Here is a 21,844-nt window from a genome sequence, read left to right as displayed (position 1 = left end):
TTGCCCGAAACCACCAGTGTGTCACATTTTTAGTCTGGTAGACTTTCTGTTTAGACTTAAAAGATAAGATTTTAATCAAGTTAGTGTGAAATGCAGAAATGTTGTGTAGTACAACTGCATCTTAAGAAACCTCACTGAGTGTAAATCTTCATTTGTGCTACCTAGGAATGAGGTCAGTTGTTATGATCTAGTGAATAGAGCCATTATCTGATGGTTATAAATGAGGAGGCAGCCAAAGTGGACTTTTTTCTGGCCAGGACAAATGCAATGAAAAGCTTCTCAAGAAAGATTTGAAGAGGTAAAGGTATGCAGACCTGGATGAACAATCATGGGAAGCTGTTAAAAGCGAGAGGAAGTACTTGCCAGCAAGAGAGATTCAGAAGGCCTATAAATTTGAGCGGAGTAAATGTGAAAACAGAACAAAGTACGTAAAAAGAAATTTATTGCAGAAAGAATGAAAATGAGGTGATTATTTTCCCATATGTGTTCAGTGTGGAAGAGCTCAGGGTGACTTCTACACCATGATCCTTCTTTTCAGGGGATTCATCAAACAACTTGTCCATGATGATAGTATTAATAGAAGCTGCTATACAACAAGACAAGAAAAATTGGCATTAAGGAATTATGAGATACCGACCTAGGAATTGACTGAGGAACATAAAGATGAAATTGCTGAAGTACTAAGTGATTTATGTAACTGCTTGCTTAAACTGTCTTGCTTGAAGGTAGATAACGTGACCCTAACTTTTAAAAAGGGTTCCAGGAAAGATCGGGGAAACCATTGACAAGTCTGGTATGTTTAGTGGTTAAATTAGCTCAAACTGAAAGAACAGAGTTTGGGAATTTATGTAGAAAAATTATTCTGGGGGATAGACAGCATGGCTGTTGTAAAGTTGTTTTTTTAGAACTACTTGAAGGAGTTTACGAGCACATGGATATGGGAGAGAGATGTGATATAGTCTGCTCTGATTTCCAGGTGGTAATTGATATGGTCTGTTAAGGAAACTAGGCAGCCTTGGGTTAAGAAGTAGAGTTGTAGCAATGAGTCTTTTTTGTCAGTTTTAAGTAAGTTAAAAACTAGAGGACAATATAATAATAATGTCTGTGTTCAGGCTGGAAGGGGGTGTTCCTGAAATTTTCAGTAGTACCTGGGTTCATTCTCTTTCCTAGTCCTTTATGAACGTTGAGTAATAAGGTTATAAAGTTTGCTGCTATTCAAAGCAGAATGAAAAACTCTAAAAGGAGATTACCAGAGATGGTAACTAGGTGTTAAAATACTGAATAAAATTCCATAGTCTTAAACGGAAAATCATGCAGTTGTGGGAAGAAATGCTCTCACAAAGCTGTCCTATAGTTTTGTCGAAGTAGAGAGCAGAAGGGTCCTTATTTTGTATGGAAAAAATAGGACTATTTGTTTCCCCTTTTATGCTTTACAGGCAAGTCAAATATTAGAAATTATAGGGAAGGGAATGGTTACTGACACAGAGCACCAACATGTAGTTGCTTTAACAACTTTAGCAGCATGGTGAAATGTGTATGCAATTTTGGTACCCATCCACACCTCAAAAAGAAAATAATAGTAGAATTTAATAGACTAGTAATAAGGGTGTGCAAAATGCAGCATATGAGAACAAGTAAATAACCTGTAAAGTCCTTTTCCAGCCTGGAGCAGAGATGATTTTGAAATCTGTGAAGTTGCAAGTGATGTGGAAGATGAATGAAAGTCAAATGTTTTGTTTTCCAATGTGAGGTTTGGTTAGTACCAAATTAAACTAAAAGCTGTCAGGCTCAGAACAAACAAAATTAAGTTTTGTTTCTCAATGCAAGGTGTAAGTTAAGCTATTGTGCCTCGCTAAATGATGCTGTTGATGCAGAAAGTTTCCTCGAGTACAAAGAATGTGTGGGAAGTCAGAGACAATTCTGGGGAAACATTGCTTTATGCTTGGCCTGTCTTACTGGCTGTATCGAGTCAGACAAAAGTTCATCATAAGTGAAAAAAATATAGTTAATTGAGTTATTCAAAAGTTCTTGCCTTTGGAGAATGCTGAAGCTCAACAAAGATGCCCTCATTCTTGGAGATGAGATGATACTGCGTATTGGAGAAGTAAGCAATACTGCGTAGAAAGGTGCAAAGTTACACAGGCACAGAGTTAAAGCCTTGGTTTCAGTAATATTTTTTCCTTTAAACACTGAACTGTAAAACAACTTGTTTATTGAAAGGTCATTGTTTCATCAGGACATAGATCGGGAAATTGTAGCATTCCATTTATAAGGCCAGCAGCTAGAAAGCAATCAATCTCTCCACATGTCTGAGAGGACCTTTCTAAAATTGATTTAACCTTTAAACTTGAATGGGTAGAAATTTTACAGAACAATTTCTCCAACATGGAGGAGAGCAGTCAAAAAAATTATTCTATTAAGTGGTGCTCTATCAGACTTAAAAATTGTAATTAACAAGATCTTAAAAATATCGGGACCAGTGGTGCTCTTTGTAGTTTGTTTTTCTATTTTTACTTGATGAAAGTTTTCTCTTGGCAACAGCTCTCGAGGCTCTTGGAACTCCTGAGGGTCATAGTCTTCACTGGAAGAATCTTAGCCTTCAGTTGAAAGCAGAGGCTTTGATTAAAATAGCTGATGCTGATGCTGCAGAAGAAGCCATTAAAGCACTTGAGCAGGTATTTTTCAATTACTAAAATGTATTTTTATTTTTTTATTTTTAAAAGTGCTCTCAGCTTTCCGTACTAAAACCTCAAGATGTGTATTGTTCCTCTTGCCTCCTTTTTACATTCTGTGTGATTTAGACAACTTCTACCAACTATGGTGTAGTCCAAGCACTTCTTCCTTCTCTGTTTTTTTAGGCTTTGCTACAACTCTCTTTCACTCCCAATTCTGATTTCAGAAGCTGTCACTTTTGACTTTGTCTGGTCTTGCTCAGTGCTGCTGGGTTCTTAGTGGTTCTATGGCTGTTGTTCATCTTAATTTTAATTATTGTTCTAAGTCTGCTCCCCATATTCTTCATTCACTTGTCATTAGTCATGAACAAAAGCATATTACTTTAAGATCAAATGGTTAAGATTTAAGCAGAAGTTGCCTCCCCTCTTTTTTATCTTAAAGTTTCATTTTTTGCTGTTTAGACTTCTGTACCTTTGTGCTTGCTCTCTACAACCTTCTACCTGTTGTCCATCAAAATTATTGTTTAAGACTTCTCATGGGTATTCTGTCTAAATGTTTCCTTGTCTTTATCTTCATGCAGTCTGCCTGCTTTTGATACCTTTAATTTCTTAATCTGGGCAGAGAGTAACTTGGTCATGTCTCTTGGTTTTCTAGATTGTGGATGCAAGCAGTGATCCAGTGGTTTTAGCTATCAGAGGTCAGGCTTATCTAAACAAAGGTTTAATGGATCAAGCTTCAAAGGTTAGTGCTGTATTGTCACTCCTGTAAGCTAAGTAGAATTCTTGGTTTCATAGAGGAAATAACTAGGGACGAATGACATCCTTTTGCAGATTTCGCAGGAGCTTCTGTTGTCCCACCCTGATCTGGCCGAGTCCCATGCTCTAGAAGGTTTCATCCATTATTCCCAAAAGAACTATGAACAGGCAGAAAGAAGGTAGACTTTTTTTTTTCCTTCTCTCTAACAGGGAACTGTGGGGGGAGTATAGAACATCATGTTTTGCTTTTGAGAGTTTCTCTGATCTGACCTCTGTTCCTTTTATTTAGTTTTCTAAGTGCTATTCAAAGAAAGGCTGAAACTGCGGAGTATCATCAGTACTTGGGGCTCACATACTGGTTCATGAGCGATGAGACAAAAAAAGACAAAGGAAAAGCACTCACTCAGTTCTTGAAGGTAAATGCTGTTTAACTATTCCTGTAGAATTAGTGTTTTCCTGTATCAGAAACCAAAAGGAAAAAAGATGAGAATGGTGTTAGAATTTCAGTGTCTGTGCAGGGAAGTAAGTCTGCAAAACCCCGTGATTTATATGCTTTCTCTGATCTTTGTGGTTTTGGTGGTTGTGTCTTTTTCTCTGAACATAGCTAAGAATTTGCATCCAAAAGATACAGTCTGACATCTTTGTTGGGAACACGGAAGTATACAAAATAAGACTCTAGGCATTGTAAACTCGTCATATGACTTCATGATAGGTGTCAGCAACTCAAATCATTGCCTACTGTTTGCACTTCAATAACAGCAGAGTATACTGGAGAACGTAGTTGAACAATACTTTTCATTCTAAACTGTTTTATGTGAGGGGTTTCTTTTTTTAATTAATGTCAAAGCTGTTTTCTGCTGCTTGGGTGTGGGGGCTTCTTAGGTATAAACAAATCTGTCAAGTGTATCTAAAAAGGACCTTAAACTTTATAAATGGCTGAAGTTAATTGTGATGTAATATTGTAAGAGTATGAGCATAATGGTTGAAACAGTAAAATATGAAAATGACAGGATGTAGTAAGGAACAACTAGCTTGTTAGTAATTCATATACAAAATGCTTTGTGTCATGAGGTTTGTAGCAGGTTCTGCAAATATTTAAAGCTCAAGTAATCTCTGAAATCTTAAAGTTTGACTACTCAGATGTATCACAGAAGGAACTTAAATTGATAAGCAGAGACTGAAAAAGTACTTATCACTGTCCATCAGTATAATCCTTCAAAATGCTGTCTTGTATTGTGTTCATATTTTCTTATAGGCTGCAAAATTGGACAGCTACTTGGGAAGTGTCTTTTGTTATTTAGGTAACTACTACAGAGATATTGCTGGAGACAAAAGTAGAGCTCGTGGTTGCTATAAAAAGGCTTTTGAACTGGATAGAACCGATGAAGAATCTGGAACAGCAGCTGTAGACTTAAGCATGGAACTTGGAGACATGGTATTGTACATTCAGGGCTTTGGATTAATGCTGTTTCGTTTTTCTGTTAGTCCTACTCTTTGAGGAATCACTTCAGGTTTCATCTGTATTTGAGAAAAAGATCTGAAAACAGATGTTCTGTCACTGCTTAGCAGATTTCATAGTTGGACCTGCTTCAATTATATGCTCCAATTCAAAATTAAATCTATCTGGGGACAGGAGTAGGGGAGCCAAGCATAACATTGTAGTCATCACATGTGTGATTTAGATGAAGGATTCTTTCCATAGTGAACATGAAGAGAAACTTAGTTTTCTTTTTATATTTAACTTGTGCCACTTCTTTTCTCCATCCTACACCTTGCTTCTTTCAGGAAAGGCACACAAAGTCACCAAAACATTTTAAAAAATATTTCCTACGTAGCATTTTATTGAAAGTTCTTAGCCTATGATATTACAGAGCAAGTGTAACCCATACTTTGACAAACTGCATTGGAACATCTGGAAAGTCAGCCTAAGTATCTGACTTGCTGCAAATACTTGTATCCTTTTCTAGTTTAAAAAAGAAGTAAAAAAAAAAAAAGTCTCTACAAAACTGTAGGAAGCTACTGTCTATTTGCAAAGACAGGTACATAAGAAATAATCACATCTTTAGATGTGATAATTTCCTCCTTTAATCTGCCATTCAGCCTGCCAGCTTTAAAAAGCCCCTGTAACATTTCTTCTGTACAGTAATTAACAGATTAGACAGTGTAATGGTTTGCTGGATTAGGAGTATTATTCTTTAACAAGAACTTTTTCTTTACATGTATATATGTTTACTAACCTGGTATTTTTGGTGCTTTGTTAGGACACTGCTCTGTCAATCCTGAATGAGGTAACTGAAAAAGCGAGTACTGGTACAGCAAAATGGGCCTGGCTTCATCGTGGACTTTACTACCTGAGAACTGGTCAGCCGTCACAAGCAGTGGCTGAGTAAGAGAACTAGTGGTTGGTTTAAAGCCATTTTCTATAAATCCCAATAAAAGAGTCTTTGACCTTAGCAAGTTCTGAAAATAAGTTAACTGATTATAGGATGGCTTGTACTAAACAATGGGAGCTGGGTCTGAGCAAGCTGTGTCTATCTTCAATTCCAGAATTAGCAAAATATAGTCTTTGCAGCATAGCAGTGTTCTGTACTAACAAGCCTGGTGACAGGCTTGTCATAGACAAGCACGGTATAGCGCTGAATAACGAGTCGAGATTAGGTACTATGTCTAAACTTGTACAATGTGCTCTCAAGATGAAAATACTGCTATGCTGTGTTTAAAAATTCTGCATAATTGTGCATTTGTGTCCTGAGAATATATAATGCAAGGAAATAATTTGTTTCTGTTAACTTGTATCATATTTTTTAAAATACATTTATATCTTGGTATCTTCAGTTTGCAGGCAGCTCTCAGGGCTGATCCAAAGGATTCCAACTGCTGGGAGTCTCTAGGGGAGGCTTACTTGAGCAGAGGTAGCTATTCAACAGCTCTAAAATCCTTCAGGAAAGCAAGTGAGCTGAACCCAGAGCTCGTGTACAGCATTTACAGAGCTGCAGCAGTTGAGCAGATTCTAGGCAAATATGAAAATGCTATAGCTACCTATCAACAAATCTTAAAGGAGACAGAAGACTATGTGCCTGCACTGAAAGGTAATATGTCTGAATTTGGAAGTGTTAACTCTCTCCCTCACATGCTGTAGTGCTTCAGTCTTGTGGAGAGGTTCTTGGTGTATTGAGGTCTTCCTGCATGGAACGATTAAGAGCTCTTAAATCATGATGCATGGGAGTGATTTCTCTTTCAAGTAAGTATGAAAGGTAATTATTCCTGTGTAGCTACCAGCTACTAGTTGTTAGGCAAGAAGGCAATTGCTGACTGCAGCAGCAGTTTGCAAAGTTGTTGTATAGAAGTGTGCAGGTGTATTAGGTAACAGTTGACAGCGTTACCTGGAATAAAATGCTTAGAGGGGACATAAGCACATGGTATTAAGGCTTCCCCACTGTAGTTGCCTCTATATTTATTCTTTTCTTAAATCTCCTAATTCTTCTCTCTTTTTATGTTTTGGCTATGATTTTTGACTCGTGTGAACTGAAAGTTGGTGTATTTGTCAAAGACTTAGCACTGCAGAGCAGATTTCTCATCGTGGCTTCAGTTAATATTTGAGGAGAAACCCAAAGCTTAAATGTTATGGGTTTTATAATGAATTAGGTTTATTTTAATATTCAAATTATTCTAAAGTTCACACTTGACAGAATACGTTAAAAGCAAAGTCCGTGTTGTGAGTCACTTTTGATTTTGGCATAGCATGTGCAGGGTATAAATGTTTATATCAAGCAGAACACTGAGCAGGCTTCCACCCTCCCACACCACCTCCTTTATCAAGTATATCATAAAACCATCTCTTTTCATAGAGGATATTTTCTTTTATTTTCAGGACTTGGTGAGTGCTATCTTATGCTGGCAAGATCAGCCCTTGATAACTATCTTGATAGGAAGGCTGTGGATTACATAGAGCAGGCTCTTGAATTTTTTACAAGGTTAGTACTAAATATTTAGTTACTCAATTTCCACTGGGATTGTGGTTTGACAGGCAGAAGTATAAGTTAAGTGCAGATTTTCAGTTAAACTAAATCAAACGGACCATGCGTCTAATCTAGAAGTAAGAATGTGCTTATTGAAAATGGTTTTAATAATACATTCTGGACTTACGCTGGTTCAATGAATGGTAATTACAGAGTTTTGTTTATTTTTGTTTAAAAATACAAAGTCATTTGATGTAACAGAAGTGTGAAATGACACACAGTTCTCTCCAGCTGTCCTCCTGTATACATGGGGCTGGGAGGGGGGTATTTCTACCAAAAATGTTGGATGAGGGTAAAGTGTTCCGTCCCTCCCGCAATCTTTTTGTTTTGCATTTCATACAAAGTGCTTTCATGTCCTAAATTAAACCTTGGCATAGCTGCTGTTGTAGGAAAAGGTCCGTCAGGTGTCTGCAGATGAGTCATGTCTTGTAATATAACACAATAGTGCTCTGAAATGCAAAAGTGGATGTAGTCAGCTGACATGTTGATAGATAATGGCTAATTTTCAGAACTGACTCTTAGTCCCAGCAAAGTTGGGGTACATTGGCATTTGTAGTTCCTCTTTTTTTGTTTATTTTTGACCTTTTAGACCTGTAGCTTGAATAGGAAGAAAACTGAATAAAAAAAATAATCAAACAGTTTGTTAATTAATTAAATTTGATTTTGTGCCACTCTTTAAAATGGTGAACTTTCTCTCAGAAAAGGATATTGAAGTGTCTGAATGGGTGTTGTGTGGGTTTCCTGTATTGTTGATTACAGGGCAACAAAGCACCGTCCTGATGTATCTTGCCTCTGGAAACTGCTTGGAGATACCTGTACTAGTGTGCATGTTATTTCACCAACCAAAGTGAATGTTCAAGTTCTAGGATCTCTTCTGGGTAAAAATGCAGGCAAGCAGATGCTGAACAAAATTGAGCTGCTCAGACTGGGAGGAAGGTAATAATTTTTCATTATCAAGAGCTTCTGTGCAGCTTGAGACTCTGTAGTCTCAAGTATTCTAGACCATTTCTAGAAAATGAAAGACATGCTGATCTGTTGACACCTGCATATTGAGCAAAGATTAATGACATGATAAATAGGGTCTCATGATTCTTCCAAATTACACTGCTTGTTTCAGGGTGCTTCCTGGCTTTCACAGTGGCTTTCAACACTTCATCAGCACCTGCTCTTCTCCTTTCTGTCTCCAGAGCATGGCTACATCCTGCCTGTCATTCAACAAATTGTACCTCTTTAAATGGAGTGGTTGCGGTAGTTGCTAACTAATTCTTCCAGGACTACTGAAGTCCAAGATAATACTTCTAAGCTTTCTGTCTGTACTTCTTTCTTATAAAAATGCCATTAACTCTTGCCCTAGGTATGGGGTCTAGAGTACATTGGAGGAGCGAATTCCTTGTTTCTGGCCCTGGAAGCTCATGATGGTAGAAAATATTTGGTAGTATTTCTGTAGGCTCTTCTGTGACTCCCTCTGAGATTTCTGCAGTTGGATGGGTAAGGCAGGAAATGCAGCTGCTTAGTAAATCTCAACCACGATACGTGAAGTCAGATACTTTTCTAGGGGAAGTCTGATTAACTGTAAAAATGACTGATGTCTGTTTTAAGTAAAAGCATGCATATTGCAACTGATGTAGCTTTGATTTAATGCACATCTGTGGCTTCACACCTGGTGGGTACTACAGATTGCCTCTAGACCAGGACAGATTCTGTGAAGGTAACTGAACGAAAATCAGTTAGTCGTTGTTTGCTTTCCATTCTCGTCTGGTTTTGTTTGTATTTATGCATGTTTGCTTGGTTTAGGTTTTTAAGCACTCTTCTAAATGTTTTTTTTTTTAGCTTTCTGCTCTTCATGTAGAGAGGATTGGAATAATGCTTCTGTGATTCATGTTTCTGTAGGTGTTACGGCAGAGCTTTAAAATTGATGCCTTTGCCTAGCATGTGGTGTGATCTTGGAATAAATTATTATCGACAAGCAGAGCACCTCACAGCAGTGGGCACTGACATGAATGAGATCAGTGAACTGCTAGAGAAGTCTTTACAGGTATTGTCTGTTTTTCCTGGTACATTCTTTAAAACTTAAATTGCTGCTGATGCTTGTCTGCATACTCTCTCTGTCCTCAATAAAACCTCTATCTTTGAATAAGTGCATGAAGTCTTAATTTTTGGTTTTCTAGTGATGTAATCCACATTCTATTTTCTTCCAGTGTCTCAAAAAAGCTGTAAGGCTTGACAGCAAAAATCATCTTTCCTGGAATGCACTTGGTGTAGTTGCTTCCTGTAGTGGTAAGTCTTCAGCAAAACCTCTAGCTCCATAATATGCTGAATTAAAAGACAACTTGACTAATGGTGTTTATGAAATTCAGTTAGATCTAGCTCTCCTTTTTTCTTCCTCCCCCCAGCTATTGGGAATTATGCTCTTGCTCAACATTCGTTCATCAAATCTGTTCAAGCTGAGCAAATCGTAAGTGCTGTAGGCAGATGCCATCTGTTTCAAGTGGGCATTTAAATTTTTTTTTCCCCTGATGCCATGTTATTTTTGCATATAGTAATAATACATTGGTTTTAACTTTATTTGTTCTGTCTAGAATGTTGTTGCCTGGACCAACTTGGGGGTTTTGTATTTGACAACTGGAAACATTGAGGTAACTCTCCTTCCCATCCTTAAATATAGTTTCCCTTTCCGTTTTTTTTTTTGTTTGTTTTTTTAAGGGAGTGTTTGGGGGTGGGAGTGTGGGCCAACAGTGAAGAACATCCCTCTCAGATTTAAGAAACGTACTCCTTTGAATGAAATAAAATTGACTCCTGTACCTTACTTGAGCCATACAAATGAATTAAATATTTGTTCTGGAGAATATAAGTGAACAACTTCTGAATTGGTGAGGTTGCTTTCCAAGCAACTGGATGGAATGAAAAGTATTTGGAAGGACTGAGAAGTAGTTAATCAAAACAATGCACTCCAGGTTTGGCCAAGAACTCTTAATTGTAAGTCACAAGCTGAACTTTCAGTTTTTGAGTTTCCTGTAGGTAGCTACTTTCTGCTCATGAGCATGTCGTATCATTTACTGTAATTCTGTGTAACCCTCAGAGTTTCTCTGGACAAAATTAAAGTTCATCTTAAGTGAAGTCCAGAGTTCTCATGGAGGTACATCCTATCCTATTTGCTGACCAGAATTACATAAATTTTGTTTAATTGGAAATGTGATGTCAGACTTATTTTTAATAAAAATAACTTGATACTGCAGACTGCTTACTGCTAAGACTACTAATACTAAGACTTTGTTTGCCTTATGCCACATTGAGGGAGGAAATCTAAACATAAGCAGTGCATGGGGAAAAGCTTATTTGTGGGTAGTAATCAGTTTTACCATTTTGAAAATATGTTTAACTGTTTGCATGAAGGAAAAGCAGATTTCCACAACTGGATTCCCCAGGAGTCAGATTTTAAAATAGTAATTGTTCCAAGAGGTAATCCAGCTGCTGAACTGTTTTAAGAAGGAAATGTATTTGGAAGAGAGGGGAACTTTGATCTTGTAAAGATTTTTTTTTTTTTAATAAGACTAAACTGTTTTATTTCTACTGGCAATGCATTGTTCTGTATGGCACAGTAGGTGTTTTTAATAGTGACTTAATTTTGTCCATGAAATCTCTTCCCATACTACTGCATGTCAGTACCTGTGTGTACTCGAAGGTGCTCTGTTACCATACCAGACAGTACAATAGCACTGTTATCTCTCATCCTACAGCAAGCTCATGAAGCCTTCAAGATAGCCCAGTCTCTGGAGCCTTCTTACTTACTGTGTTGGATTGGGCAGGTAAGGTGATGAAAAGATGTAATACTGTGCACAAAAAGCAGTTGTTAGTCAAAGAGAGGACTTGGACTCCATCCTAATAATTGATACTTAAGCATGTTCCTGAAAATTAAATGTTTTAGCAAAGGGAGCTTCTGCTTCCCCTGAGGGTGGATGGGGCCCTTTGTTTTCATAGTGGTAATACAAAGGGAGCTACATTCATCAGGTATCTTTATATAATGTTTTTTTCTGGCTGATGTGGTGAGTTCTGTAAGAAACTAGCTGTTAAAAAAACCCCCAACAATCAGTCTGTACTCTGAATCTTTTTGTTGAGTATTATCGATAAAGCACCATCTTCATAAGGTGCTAGTTATTTCAGCTTCTGCTGTACCTCTAGTTCATTATACAGCACTGCTTAACTCTCTTCTCAGCCCCTGCTTCTAACACCACTGTCAGTAAGTCTCTAATGTACCTGGGACAAAAGCAGTTCTAACTTTGTGGGAGGTCCCTGCCTCCCCCTACCACTGAGAGTTGGATATGCTCCCACTGGTATCTACGCCATCTGTGAATAGTAGAAATACTTGTGACTTTTATGATAACTATTGTTGCTCTTCATAATCCCATGCTGCTGTCCTGCTAATGATACCTAATTGAAACTGGATTCTAGGGAAGAACTAGCACCATCACATGTTGAAATTCAGCTCCTGTCAGATGCTATTACACGTTGTGCTAATGCACACAAAGTCATCCTGAAGAATGTAAAGTAGCAGCAGAAGACCTTAAGTTTCAAGTACTGATACAGTGGAAACCGCTTGTGCTCCTTTTTAATTGTGTTAGTTTTATTCTTGGAACTGATGTTTCTTGGAGAGTATGAGGAAGAGAAAGTGTCTGTCTTCATGTTAAATGCCTAAGATGTGCCTGAAGTAAAATGTGCTGAGTTTCTTGTTGATGTCATAATTTTTAAAGTACTTGACCACAGCAACTCTTGCTTGTCTGTAGGCTCTTATTGCAGAGCGGGTAGGCAGCTATGATACTATGGATCTCTTCAGGCACACGACTGAACTCAGTATGCATGTAAGTATAACAATTGTATTGTCCTGAAGTTTCTGCGTATCTAATCTCTCTACTTAGGTTGATGTAATTTTTTTAAGAAATAGGCATGTCTTAAACGATGAAACAGTCAGGTTCATGTTCCAGATGAGATTGTCTGACTTCCATATTGTTGTTCCTGGCCTGTGCTGGCACTGAACAGCAGGCAGTTATTCTATTAAATGCTTTAATCCCAATGGTCCAAGAAGTCAGCTCCGTAAGTCATGAAAAAACATTCTTGATGTTCCACAGAATTGGACAGAGATCAAAGGCATAAATTATAACTATTCCAGGAGAGAGCAAGGATACTGCCAGTACCCTGAGTTCTAAGAAAGTGGAGGACTTCACATTCTCCTACAGTTTTTTTCAACTGTCATCCCTCCAGTAGTGTAGCGAGTGATATGTTAATGTAAAGAATTCTCTTTGCCCAAAGGACAAGTTTAAACTGCGTGTGTTGTAATTCAGTTTGGTGTTTTCTTCTCCTGCTTAACAGATGCAGATTTTTAGCCAGGACTCTGTCTTAAACCACAAAATCATTATTATGATCTTTAATTATTTCACTGTTCTTGAGCAGCTTTAATGACTCCTATTTTCATTATATATTTTTTTTGTTTCTTTCTTGAGACTGAGGGAGCAAAAGGCTATGCCCACTGGGTATGTTCAACGCTGCAAGATAAGAGCAACAGAAACACTGAACTGTATCTGTACAACATTGTTCAAATGAATGCTATTCCAACAGCCCAGGTGGTCTTGACCAAATATGTAGGTAGGTAATTTAAATGCCTCACTAACCTGTCAAGCCTAAACAATGCATTCAGCATGAATGGATACACCTGCACTAGATCTCGCAAAGAGCGATGTGGCTGGGTTGGGAGAGGCTTTTGAACTGTAAATAACCAAAACAAGGTAAGCGGGCCACTGATTTTTGTTATCACACAAAGATGAAATAGATGTGAATTCTGTCTTCCTACTCATTCCAACAGATCTTGTTTCAAAGTCTGAACAAAATAAGGACCAGAGCCTTGTCACGCTTGTCATCAGGTGTTTTGTATCAGACTTCCTTTGTGTCTCTTTGCATAGGTGCAGATAGATGCTAGCTCCTCTGCCCCTGTGCCATGATGTTTGGCAGAAGCCTGCTCCTGGAGGCTGTGTAACTCCATAATCTCAAGCATATGATTGTGTTAACCTTCAGTAGGAGACACACCATGTTCTTGGGCATGGTTCCAAGCCAATGTGGCCCCCCTGTTGGGGTAGGCTTCTGTACGTCTAGCCTGGAAGGTAGATAGAGCAAGTGTGGATTTTCATAGAATCATAAAATGGTTTGGGATGGAAGGGACCTCAAAGCCCGTCCAGTTCCAACCCCCTGCCATGGGCAGGGACACCCTCCACTAGCCCAGCTTGCCCAAAGCCCCATCCAACCTGGCCTTGAACACTGCCAGGGAGCCAGGAGCAGCCACAGCTTCTCTGGGCAACCTGTGCCAGGGCCTCCACCACCCTCACAGGGAAGGATTTATTTCTAACATCCAGTCTAAATCTACTCTCTCTTAGCTTAAACCCATTCCCCCTTGTCTTATCACTACAGTCCCTGATAAACAGCCCCTCTCCAACTTTCCTGGACGGGAAGGTGCTCTAAGGTCTCCCTGGAGCCTTCTCTTCTCCAGGCTGAACCAGCCCAACTCTCTCAGCCTGAGGTCTCCAGAGCAGAGGTGCTCCAGCCCTCACAGCGTCTCCGTGGCCTCCTCTGCACTCGCTCCAACAGCTCCATGTCCTTCTTGTGCTGGGGACCCCCGAGCTGGACGCAGCACTGCAGGGGGGTCTCAGCAGAGCGGAGCAGAGGGGCAGAATCCCCTCCCTCGACCTGCTGGTCACGCTGCTGGACACGCAGCCCAGGACACGGGTGGCTTTCTGAGTTGCAAGTGCTCATTGACAGGTCATATCTAATTTTTCATCCATCAGCACCACCAGATCCTTCTCCTCAGGGCTGCTCTCAATCCCTTCATCTCCCAACCTGTGTTGATACCGGGGTGGCCCTGACCCATGTGCAGGACCTTGCACTTGGCCTTGTTGAAAATCCTGAGGTTCGCATGGACCTGCTTCTGCAGCTTGTCTAGGTCCCTCTGGATGGCATCCCGTCCCCCAGGTGTGTCAACCACACCACTCAGCTTGGAGGTGTCTGTAAACTTACTGAGGGTGCACTTGATCCCACTGTCCATGTCATTGATGAAGACATTAAACAGTACTGGTCGCAGTATGGACCCCTGAGGAACACCAGTCATCACTGATCTCCACTGAACTCCATTGAGCCATTGACCACTACCCTCTGGCTGTGACCATCCAACCATTTCCTCATCCACTGAACAGTCCATCCATCAAATCCTTATCCCTCCTATTTAGAGAAAAGGATGTCATGGGGGACTGTGTCAAAGGCCTTGCAGAAGTCCAGGTAGGTGACATTCATAGCTCTCTCCTTGTCCACTGGTGCACTCACTCCATCATAGAAGGCCAGTAGGTTGGGCAGGCAAGACTTGCTCTTGGTGAAGCTGTGCTTGCTGTCACCAGTGACCTTGCTGTCACCAGTGACCTTGCTGTCCTCCATGTGCCGTAACAGAGCTTCTAGAAGGATCTGTTCCATGATCTTCCCAGGCACAGAGGTGAGGCTGACAGGTCAGTAGTTCCCAGAGCCCTCCTTTCCACCCTTTATAAAAATGGGTGCAACATTTCCCTTTTTCCAGTCACTGGGGACTTCCCCTGACCACCCTGACTTTTCAAATCTCATGGAGGGTGGCTTGGCAACTACATCAACCAGTTCCCTCAGGACCCTGGGGTGCATCTTGTCGGGTCCCATGGACTTGTGTATGTTCAGGTTCCTCAGGTGGTCACGATCCTGATGTTCCCTTACAGGGAGAGGACTTTGCTCCCCCAGTCCTGCCTTGTGGTCCATGCACTTGAGAGCTGTGGGAAGCGAGGTTGCCAGTGAAGACTGAAGCAAAAAAGCCTTCTCCTTGTCCATTGTTACCACTTTGCCAGTCGTGTTCATCAGGAGCCATACCCTTTCTTTGACCTTCCTTTTCTGTCTGACACACCTGTAGAAGCCCTTCTTATCCTTTGCGTCTCTTGCCAAGGTCAGCTCCAGCTGCACCTTGTCCCCACGCCATCCCTACACAACCGGGCAGCGTCCCTGTACTGTCCCCAGGATATCTGTCCCTGCTCCCGCTGCCTGTGCCTTACCTTCTTGCCCTTTAGTTTGACCAGCAGGTCTTGACCCTTCCATGCTGGTCTCTTGCCTTCCTTACCTGGTTTCTTACACCTGGGGATCGAGAGCTCTTGCACTCTGTGGGAAGTGTCCTACAGATCTGCCAGCTCCGTTCTGCTGTCTCCTCCCTGAGGGCAGTTTCCCAAGGGGTCCTATTGACTCGCTCCTTGAACAGCTCTGTTGCTGATTTTTGAGAGCTACAAAATAAGGTGCAAGCACTTAAAATGAAATAAATGTGAGACTCTATTTCTTTGTGAAATCCCTGTTCTTAAACAGACTACAGGAGGGGTCTATGTGATCCTTCCTTGCCTGGGAAAAAAGGTTAGAAGTGTGAGGTGAGATGACAGCTCATAAATCTGTGCTTTAGCTACTGACAAGCTTTTCAAAGTTGTAATATTAAAAATAAACCTTAAGTTTCTACCAGTATTTTACTGAGTCAATACAAGCTGAACAGTTTCTTATTTCATTACAAAAAAAACCAAACCACTGCGGGCTGAAAAACTTAAAATATATTGGGAGCATTAGAGCTCTGTCATAAGATTTGAAACGTTTTTGAGCTAACCTGATGTCATGTGGTGGGTCTTCAGATCAGTTCTTTATTTGCCTGCAGCATGTCACAATGATTCCAGTCAGCAACTGACAGAAGCACTTGGTGAAGTGTTTTGTATATATGCATACACTGTAGCATCAGTGTAGCAATGTTTTTGTAATGGTTTTTCACAGCTATTTCTGATCATGTTTTCCTAAATTGTCAATTCTGATTTTGTAGAAAGAGATCCAGACGATGCGTCTGCTTTCACGATGCTTGGTTATTTGAATGAGTATCTGAATCTAAAACAGCAGGCAAGAGATGCTTATGAGAGGTAAACTATACACCGTGAAAAGTTTACCAATAGAAGCTCCTTAACCTCCTTCTCCATGCACCAGCAGAAAAACCTAAGCATTTTTCTTTTCCTTTAGTAAACCTTACTTTCTCAATTCAACAGCACATTTTAACTAAGTGTATTTTAAGGGGAGGTGTGGGGTGGTGGTTGTACAAATTTGGCAGTGCAGAACACAGAACTGGAGAAGTAAAGGCATTCCAAGGCATACCAGGACATTTAGCTAATTCACTGTATGGGATGTAAGTGAAATTTTGGGGGTTGGTAAGCTTTGTTTTAGTTTTGGTCTCTACCCTATTCTGTTTAATGGAGGTGGTTGGGCTTTGTTTTGGGTTTTTCTTCTCTCTTTTCAAATGGTAGGGTTGGTGGCAAAGGAAACCAAATTTAGTGAACATGTTCGCTGATGCATTAAAATGGTAAAATAGGATCTATTTGTGCTTAATTAGCATAGAAAAGCTTTTGTATGAAATATTTGTCCATTCTGCTCTGAGACCTATTGTCAAAATATGCGTGATATAGTAATTATTCTTAATGGTGGTTATTTTCAGGGCAGCTTCGTTGCTGAAAAACTCTGAGGATACTGAGAAATACAATACAGCAATGCAAAACTATGGCAGGTCATTGTGGTAAGTTGTTGACATATTTTCCCAGGCCCTAACTTCAGCTTCAGATGTAGTGAATGCAGTGACGCATTGCTACGAATAATGTATTAAACATCATTCTTAATTGTAGACAAGTTTGGCTGAACTTCGCATGTGCTTCAGAAATGGGTGGTATATTTAAAAAAAAATTGCAAGGCATTGCTATATGTCTTCACAGTTTATAACATGTCAGTGATTCCCTTATCCTTTGCTTGATACTTTAATGCCTTAACATAGTCTACACAATGTAGCTGTTTTATGGTCTCCAGAATAAATTGGGGTTTTTTTACGATCTCCATGCTTGAGATATATAGTAAGCTTAGTCTGAATAAAATAGCTGCTTCACAGTTTGTTCGAAATCCCTTCTACCTGCCCTTTGAATTTGTATTGACTTGTACAGCCTGAAGCTTGTGGGGTTGGGGTGTTGTGTACATGTATGTGATCTTTCTGCTGATGACTGTCTTTTCTGCAATCCTACTCACAATTCTAAGTTCCCTTCACAATTCCCTTCTGTTTCTCAGGGGACGCAGGACACAAACCTTAACAGATGAAGACTTTCAAAATTCTCTTTGATATGAGATAGCTCAAGCTCTGCTAATTAGATATTTGTCAGCTCTCTAGGGAAACTTTATATATCCTTAAATTTCTATACATGACACTGGAACTTCTAGGCTGTGATAATGTGATAATTCATTTTTTAACTTCAGGGAAGGTTTTAGAAGCAACTCTTCAGTTTCTTGTAGTCTCATGTCTAAGCTGTATGTGTGGTGATTCCTGTCTGCAACTTACACAAGAGCAAAGCTCCAGTAACTAAAAACTAGTTCTAGTAAACACAGTCGTGTGTAATTTCCTCCATAGTGGTCTTAGAATAAGGATGCTGTATCTCTGTCTATGTGCACTTGCCTTTCTGTGTGCATGCATACTTTGATTTGCTTTTTTCATGTTTCTTCTTTGCTATTTTCTCCAACTCCGTTGTGTTGACAATTAAGTGACATCCTTGGATATAGCTATCATGCGGATGGGGAGGACTTTTTCGTATCAATTATTGTTCATGCAGCAGATAGTTGGAGAGAGTAACTAATATAACAGGAGGAGGATAGGGAGTATTGCACATTCTTGTCCTAATCTTACTCTTTTCCAGGTGTCTGCTTACAACTGCTGTGGAAAAGAAGATACTGGTCTGCAAGGACATCTTGTCTGAGTCATAGCAGCTGTTGCTACATCCCTCATAGCAGTGACCTTTTTTGTTTTTGCAGCGCCCTTGGTCAGTGTGATAAGGCCATTGAGGTTTACACATCGACACCCCTAACTGATTTTGATGGCATTGTGGGGATAGCATTAGCCTACTTCAAAAAGGGACTCTTACAAGAAAGTATCAAAGGTAAGCATCTGCCTAATTCAAAGCATTATGGGACACTTTTCTTGACGTTAATCTTAACATTTGTTTGTCTGACTGACCTAGCTGTACTTCAGTTTATGTCACTCAGTCCTAACACCTAAGTACAAATTCCACACCTATTTAATCATTAGGCTGTTCAGCAAGGTGCCAGACCTGATCAAATGTATAAAGGGAAGCTACATTCCTTCAAGTGTGTAATTCTTGTCCATTAAGCTGTTGTGCTCTTAGATTCCTTTGTTCTCACATGAAATGGCTTTCCTGGAAAAATGAGTTCTGGGTGGGAGACTAATGTGTTGTTCAAAGCACTTTAGCAATAAATATAACTGCTTTATTGTTGTGTTCTGCACTGCTAAGATGTGAGATTTCACAAAATGTATATAGAATTGTCAGTGTAGAAGTGTAAGGACTCACAAAGGAACGGTCAGCTCAGCATGTTAAATAGCTCTTAGTTTATAATTGGAGTGACGTGTGTCCATCTGAAGTACTATTCCATATATAAACTACCACAGGGGAGTATTTATACTGTGTTCTTTCAGTGTTTTATTAAACTACTCCCAGCCTCTAAACAGCCCTGTAAATCTGGTATTTCCTACCATACAGTTACTTCCAAAGTCTTAGTACATGTTTTGTGTCTTCTGCCTATGATTTGAGGTGTGAAAACATAGTGAACCTGAAACCAAAGTGCCCCTGTGTGTGTGTTCTACTATCATGCCTTTCTAGAGGATTTATAAACATTGTGGTTTTTTTCTCCTACTTCAATTCTGAGTCTTGAATTTTTACCAGCCTATGAAAAAGCCTTGTCTATTGCTGAGTCTGAACAAGATAAAGCACATATCCTGACTGCCTTGGCAATTATAGAGTATAAACAGAACAAAGTGGATGCTGCAAAGACGCTGCTGTTTAAGTGGTGAGTGGAGGGAATAATAATCAGTGTATGATGTTCTGATGTACTGAATCCTCAAATTTACTTTTTGGCGGATCTTAGGTGGATATTTTTCTTTTTGTGTTGCAGAGTAAAAGTTAGGAGTGGATGCAGTGTTCTTTTAAGCTTATTTGTGTGATATATCTGTTTTGGTTTACAGCCTACGTCTTCTTCCATAATCTTAAAGCAGTATGGAGGGGAAAGGTTATTCGGCTGGGTAGTTTGGATGTCTAGTATTCCTGAATGGTAATTTTAATAGGTTTATGATAATATTAATCTGTAGTTGTCCTAAGCACTAGGTGATATTTTTACTCTTTAGCTGTAAGAAATCTAGATGACTAATGAAAACAATTTCAGTTTTAATAGCCAGAAATCTCCAGAACAGTTGTGTTCCAAGCATCACAGACAAGGACAATCTTGTAGCTTCCCTGTGAAAAGAAACAGATTGGTCACTTAAGTCATGAATGTCTTTTTTTTTTTTTTTTTTTTTTTTTTCCAGAGGTGTGGAGGCTAAAAGCCTGTGCATCATTGTTAGCCTCCTGGTAGCTATGGATTAAGAGCTAACATCTCAGCCTCTCAGCATCAATGCCTGTACAGTCTCCATCTTGCCAGCAGACTCCTGAAGTTACTGAAATAGTGAAGGTCCATGAGCTAGTACACTCTAAATCCTGAGTAACTGATGATTAGCTAGGAACCTGATATTTCCTGCATCCTATTGATCACTGCAGACTTCTATTTTTGTCATAAGCATCAACAATGAGAGTTTTCTAGATGACATGAGCTGTTTCTGTTTAAAGAAAAAATAAAGTAGTAAATAGTTTAAGAAAGTAAGAGTACAGTGAATATGTCTAGATCTGAATTGGAAGCACAGTGCTGCAAAGGTATATGGTGGATTTTAGTAATAAGAACAAAAACAGTGCATTCTAGTCCAATAGACAGATGTCTTTACTGACTGGAATTCACACTAAATGACCTACGAGGCCTGAGTAGGACCTTGAACGAGAAGGTGCCTGCCTTCACTTCTCATGGCCAGCTTGGCACAGAGATTTTTAGGAGTGAGTATGTCTTTGTAGCTGATATCGTAGAATCCTACTCACTTGTCGAAGTGCAGCGCCTTTGCACCAGATAACATAGTGCTGGCTATTCAAGTTTATGTTTAACAGCTCTTAGACCTTTTTCGTGCTAGGGACTGAAGACATAGACTGGGAAGTTTACATTCTTGTCTTTGTTTGAAGGCAAAAATAATCATTAGAAGCTTGATTAGGAGCCTGTAGTCACCTGATAAGTGAAAGTAAGCACCACTTCATTCGGTAGCTATGTTGAGAACATTACAGTGAAGTAACTCCAAAGTAGTGATGCCGTGCACTGTTTTGTTATTTGCCTCTATTCAGTTTATATTGCAATTTATTGAATTGCCTTTGTTGTAAGAACACCTTCAACTAGTACATCAGCTAACGTCTTTGATTTCAGTTGTACTAAGCTCACTGTATGTTTTCACCGCAGTTCAAGATCAGGGGATTACCTTAAGAGTTCTCCAGTAACTGTATCTAGTAGGTCTCCAATAAAGTCTGGAATACTATCGATGTGAGGTTGAACTGCCTGTCATAATGAAAGGAATGGAACAGTGCAACTGATAGTCGTACCAAAACTAATGGATGGTGGAAAGTATGCTCAAATTGTCTTACCTTGGAATAAATCTTGATGTAAAGAAGGCATAATTTCTCAGAACATCCCTGTTGTCAGATCATTTCTATGGAGCAGGCTCATTTCTGGCTTATTCCTTCTTGGATTTCTGTTGCAAAGCTGTAAATAGGCACATTGCAACTCAGGTTTGATACCAGTTAGAAGTACAAATGTCTTCAAGGAAAGCGAATAGTTGTCAGTGTTACATGTTGTCTCTTACCATTCACTTTATGGCTGCTGCTGAAGGACAATTAACATGTCAGAATCTTGCCAAGTAGTTACACGTTATAAGCTTGAGTGCTGAAATGGCACATAACCACTGCTCTTTTCCATATCCTGAGACCTCAAGGATACTCATCTAGCTTGATCCACCATCCCATAGTTAGAGGCTGTTAATTCTGTATACCATATGCGATACGTAGGAGCAAGAGGACTCAGAAGTAACAAGTACTGTAGTGTTAACAGTAAGTTTAATTTATGCTCCAAAATAGTGTTTTCTTCCCTCCCTCTGATACAACAGCTCATTAAAGGAACCTAGTACGGAAAGTCTGAAGGCTTTGTGCACACTAGGACTGGTAAAGCAGGATGCTACACTTGCAACAGCAGCCCTAAAAGAATTACTGAAGCACGACAAAGGGGATGATACGATTAATGAGAGGTGCCTTATTGCATCTGCTGTTTATGCATTGCAAGGTAGAAATGTGGGGGTCCAGAGAGAAGTCTCCAAAGCAATACACAGGTATGTAT

The 21,844-nt window shown here is 39.6% G+C and overlaps 1 protein-coding gene across 9 annotated transcripts in view; it reads left to right on the top strand.

The window, feature by feature from the left end:
• The window catches only part of SKIC3 (SKI3 subunit of superkiller complex), a 49,639-nt gene that overhangs the window by 12,703 nt on the left and 15,092 nt on the right, over positions 1-21,844 (top strand). For all 9 annotated transcript variants that reach the window (XR_008574579.1, XM_054808852.1, XM_054808848.1 and 6 more), the window contains 21 exons: positions 2,542-2,675; positions 3,328-3,414; positions 3,504-3,607; positions 3,718-3,844; positions 4,684-4,863; positions 5,690-5,814; positions 6,264-6,517; positions 7,300-7,402; positions 8,207-8,383; positions 9,338-9,482; positions 9,646-9,724; positions 9,841-9,902; positions 10,027-10,083; positions 11,185-11,253; positions 12,229-12,303; positions 12,943-13,084; positions 16,341-16,434; positions 17,001-17,078; positions 18,350-18,474; positions 19,276-19,399; positions 21,618-21,836. Coding sequence is in view for 8 of the 9 variants with exons in the window: in XM_054808852.1 (XP_054664827.1) it covers positions 2,542-2,675; positions 3,328-3,414; positions 3,504-3,607; positions 3,718-3,844; positions 4,684-4,863; positions 5,690-5,814; positions 6,264-6,517; positions 7,300-7,402; positions 8,207-8,383; positions 9,338-9,482; positions 9,646-9,724; positions 9,841-9,902; positions 10,027-10,083; positions 11,185-11,253; positions 12,229-12,303; positions 12,943-13,084; positions 16,341-16,434; positions 17,001-17,078; positions 18,350-18,474; positions 19,276-19,399; positions 21,618-21,836 (2,560 nt within the window). In the remaining variant the exon portion in view is untranslated. The remainder of the gene's footprint in view (positions 1-2,541; positions 2,676-3,327; positions 3,415-3,503; positions 3,608-3,717; positions 3,845-4,683; positions 4,864-5,689; positions 5,815-6,263; positions 6,518-7,299; positions 7,403-8,206; positions 8,384-9,337; positions 9,483-9,645; positions 9,725-9,840; positions 9,903-10,026; positions 10,084-11,184; positions 11,254-12,228; positions 12,304-12,942; positions 13,085-16,340; positions 16,435-17,000; positions 17,079-18,349; positions 18,475-19,275; positions 19,400-21,617; positions 21,837-21,844) is intronic.

This window comes from Grus americana, chromosome Z (genome assembly GCF_028858705.1).
Source record: "Grus americana isolate bGruAme1 chromosome Z, bGruAme1.mat, whole genome shotgun sequence".
NCBI classification, from domain to species: domain Eukaryota; kingdom Metazoa; phylum Chordata; class Aves; order Gruiformes; family Gruidae; genus Grus; species Grus americana.
The sequence above is the reverse complement of the archived record's forward strand: the minus strand, read 5'-3'. Positions and strand labels throughout refer to the sequence as shown.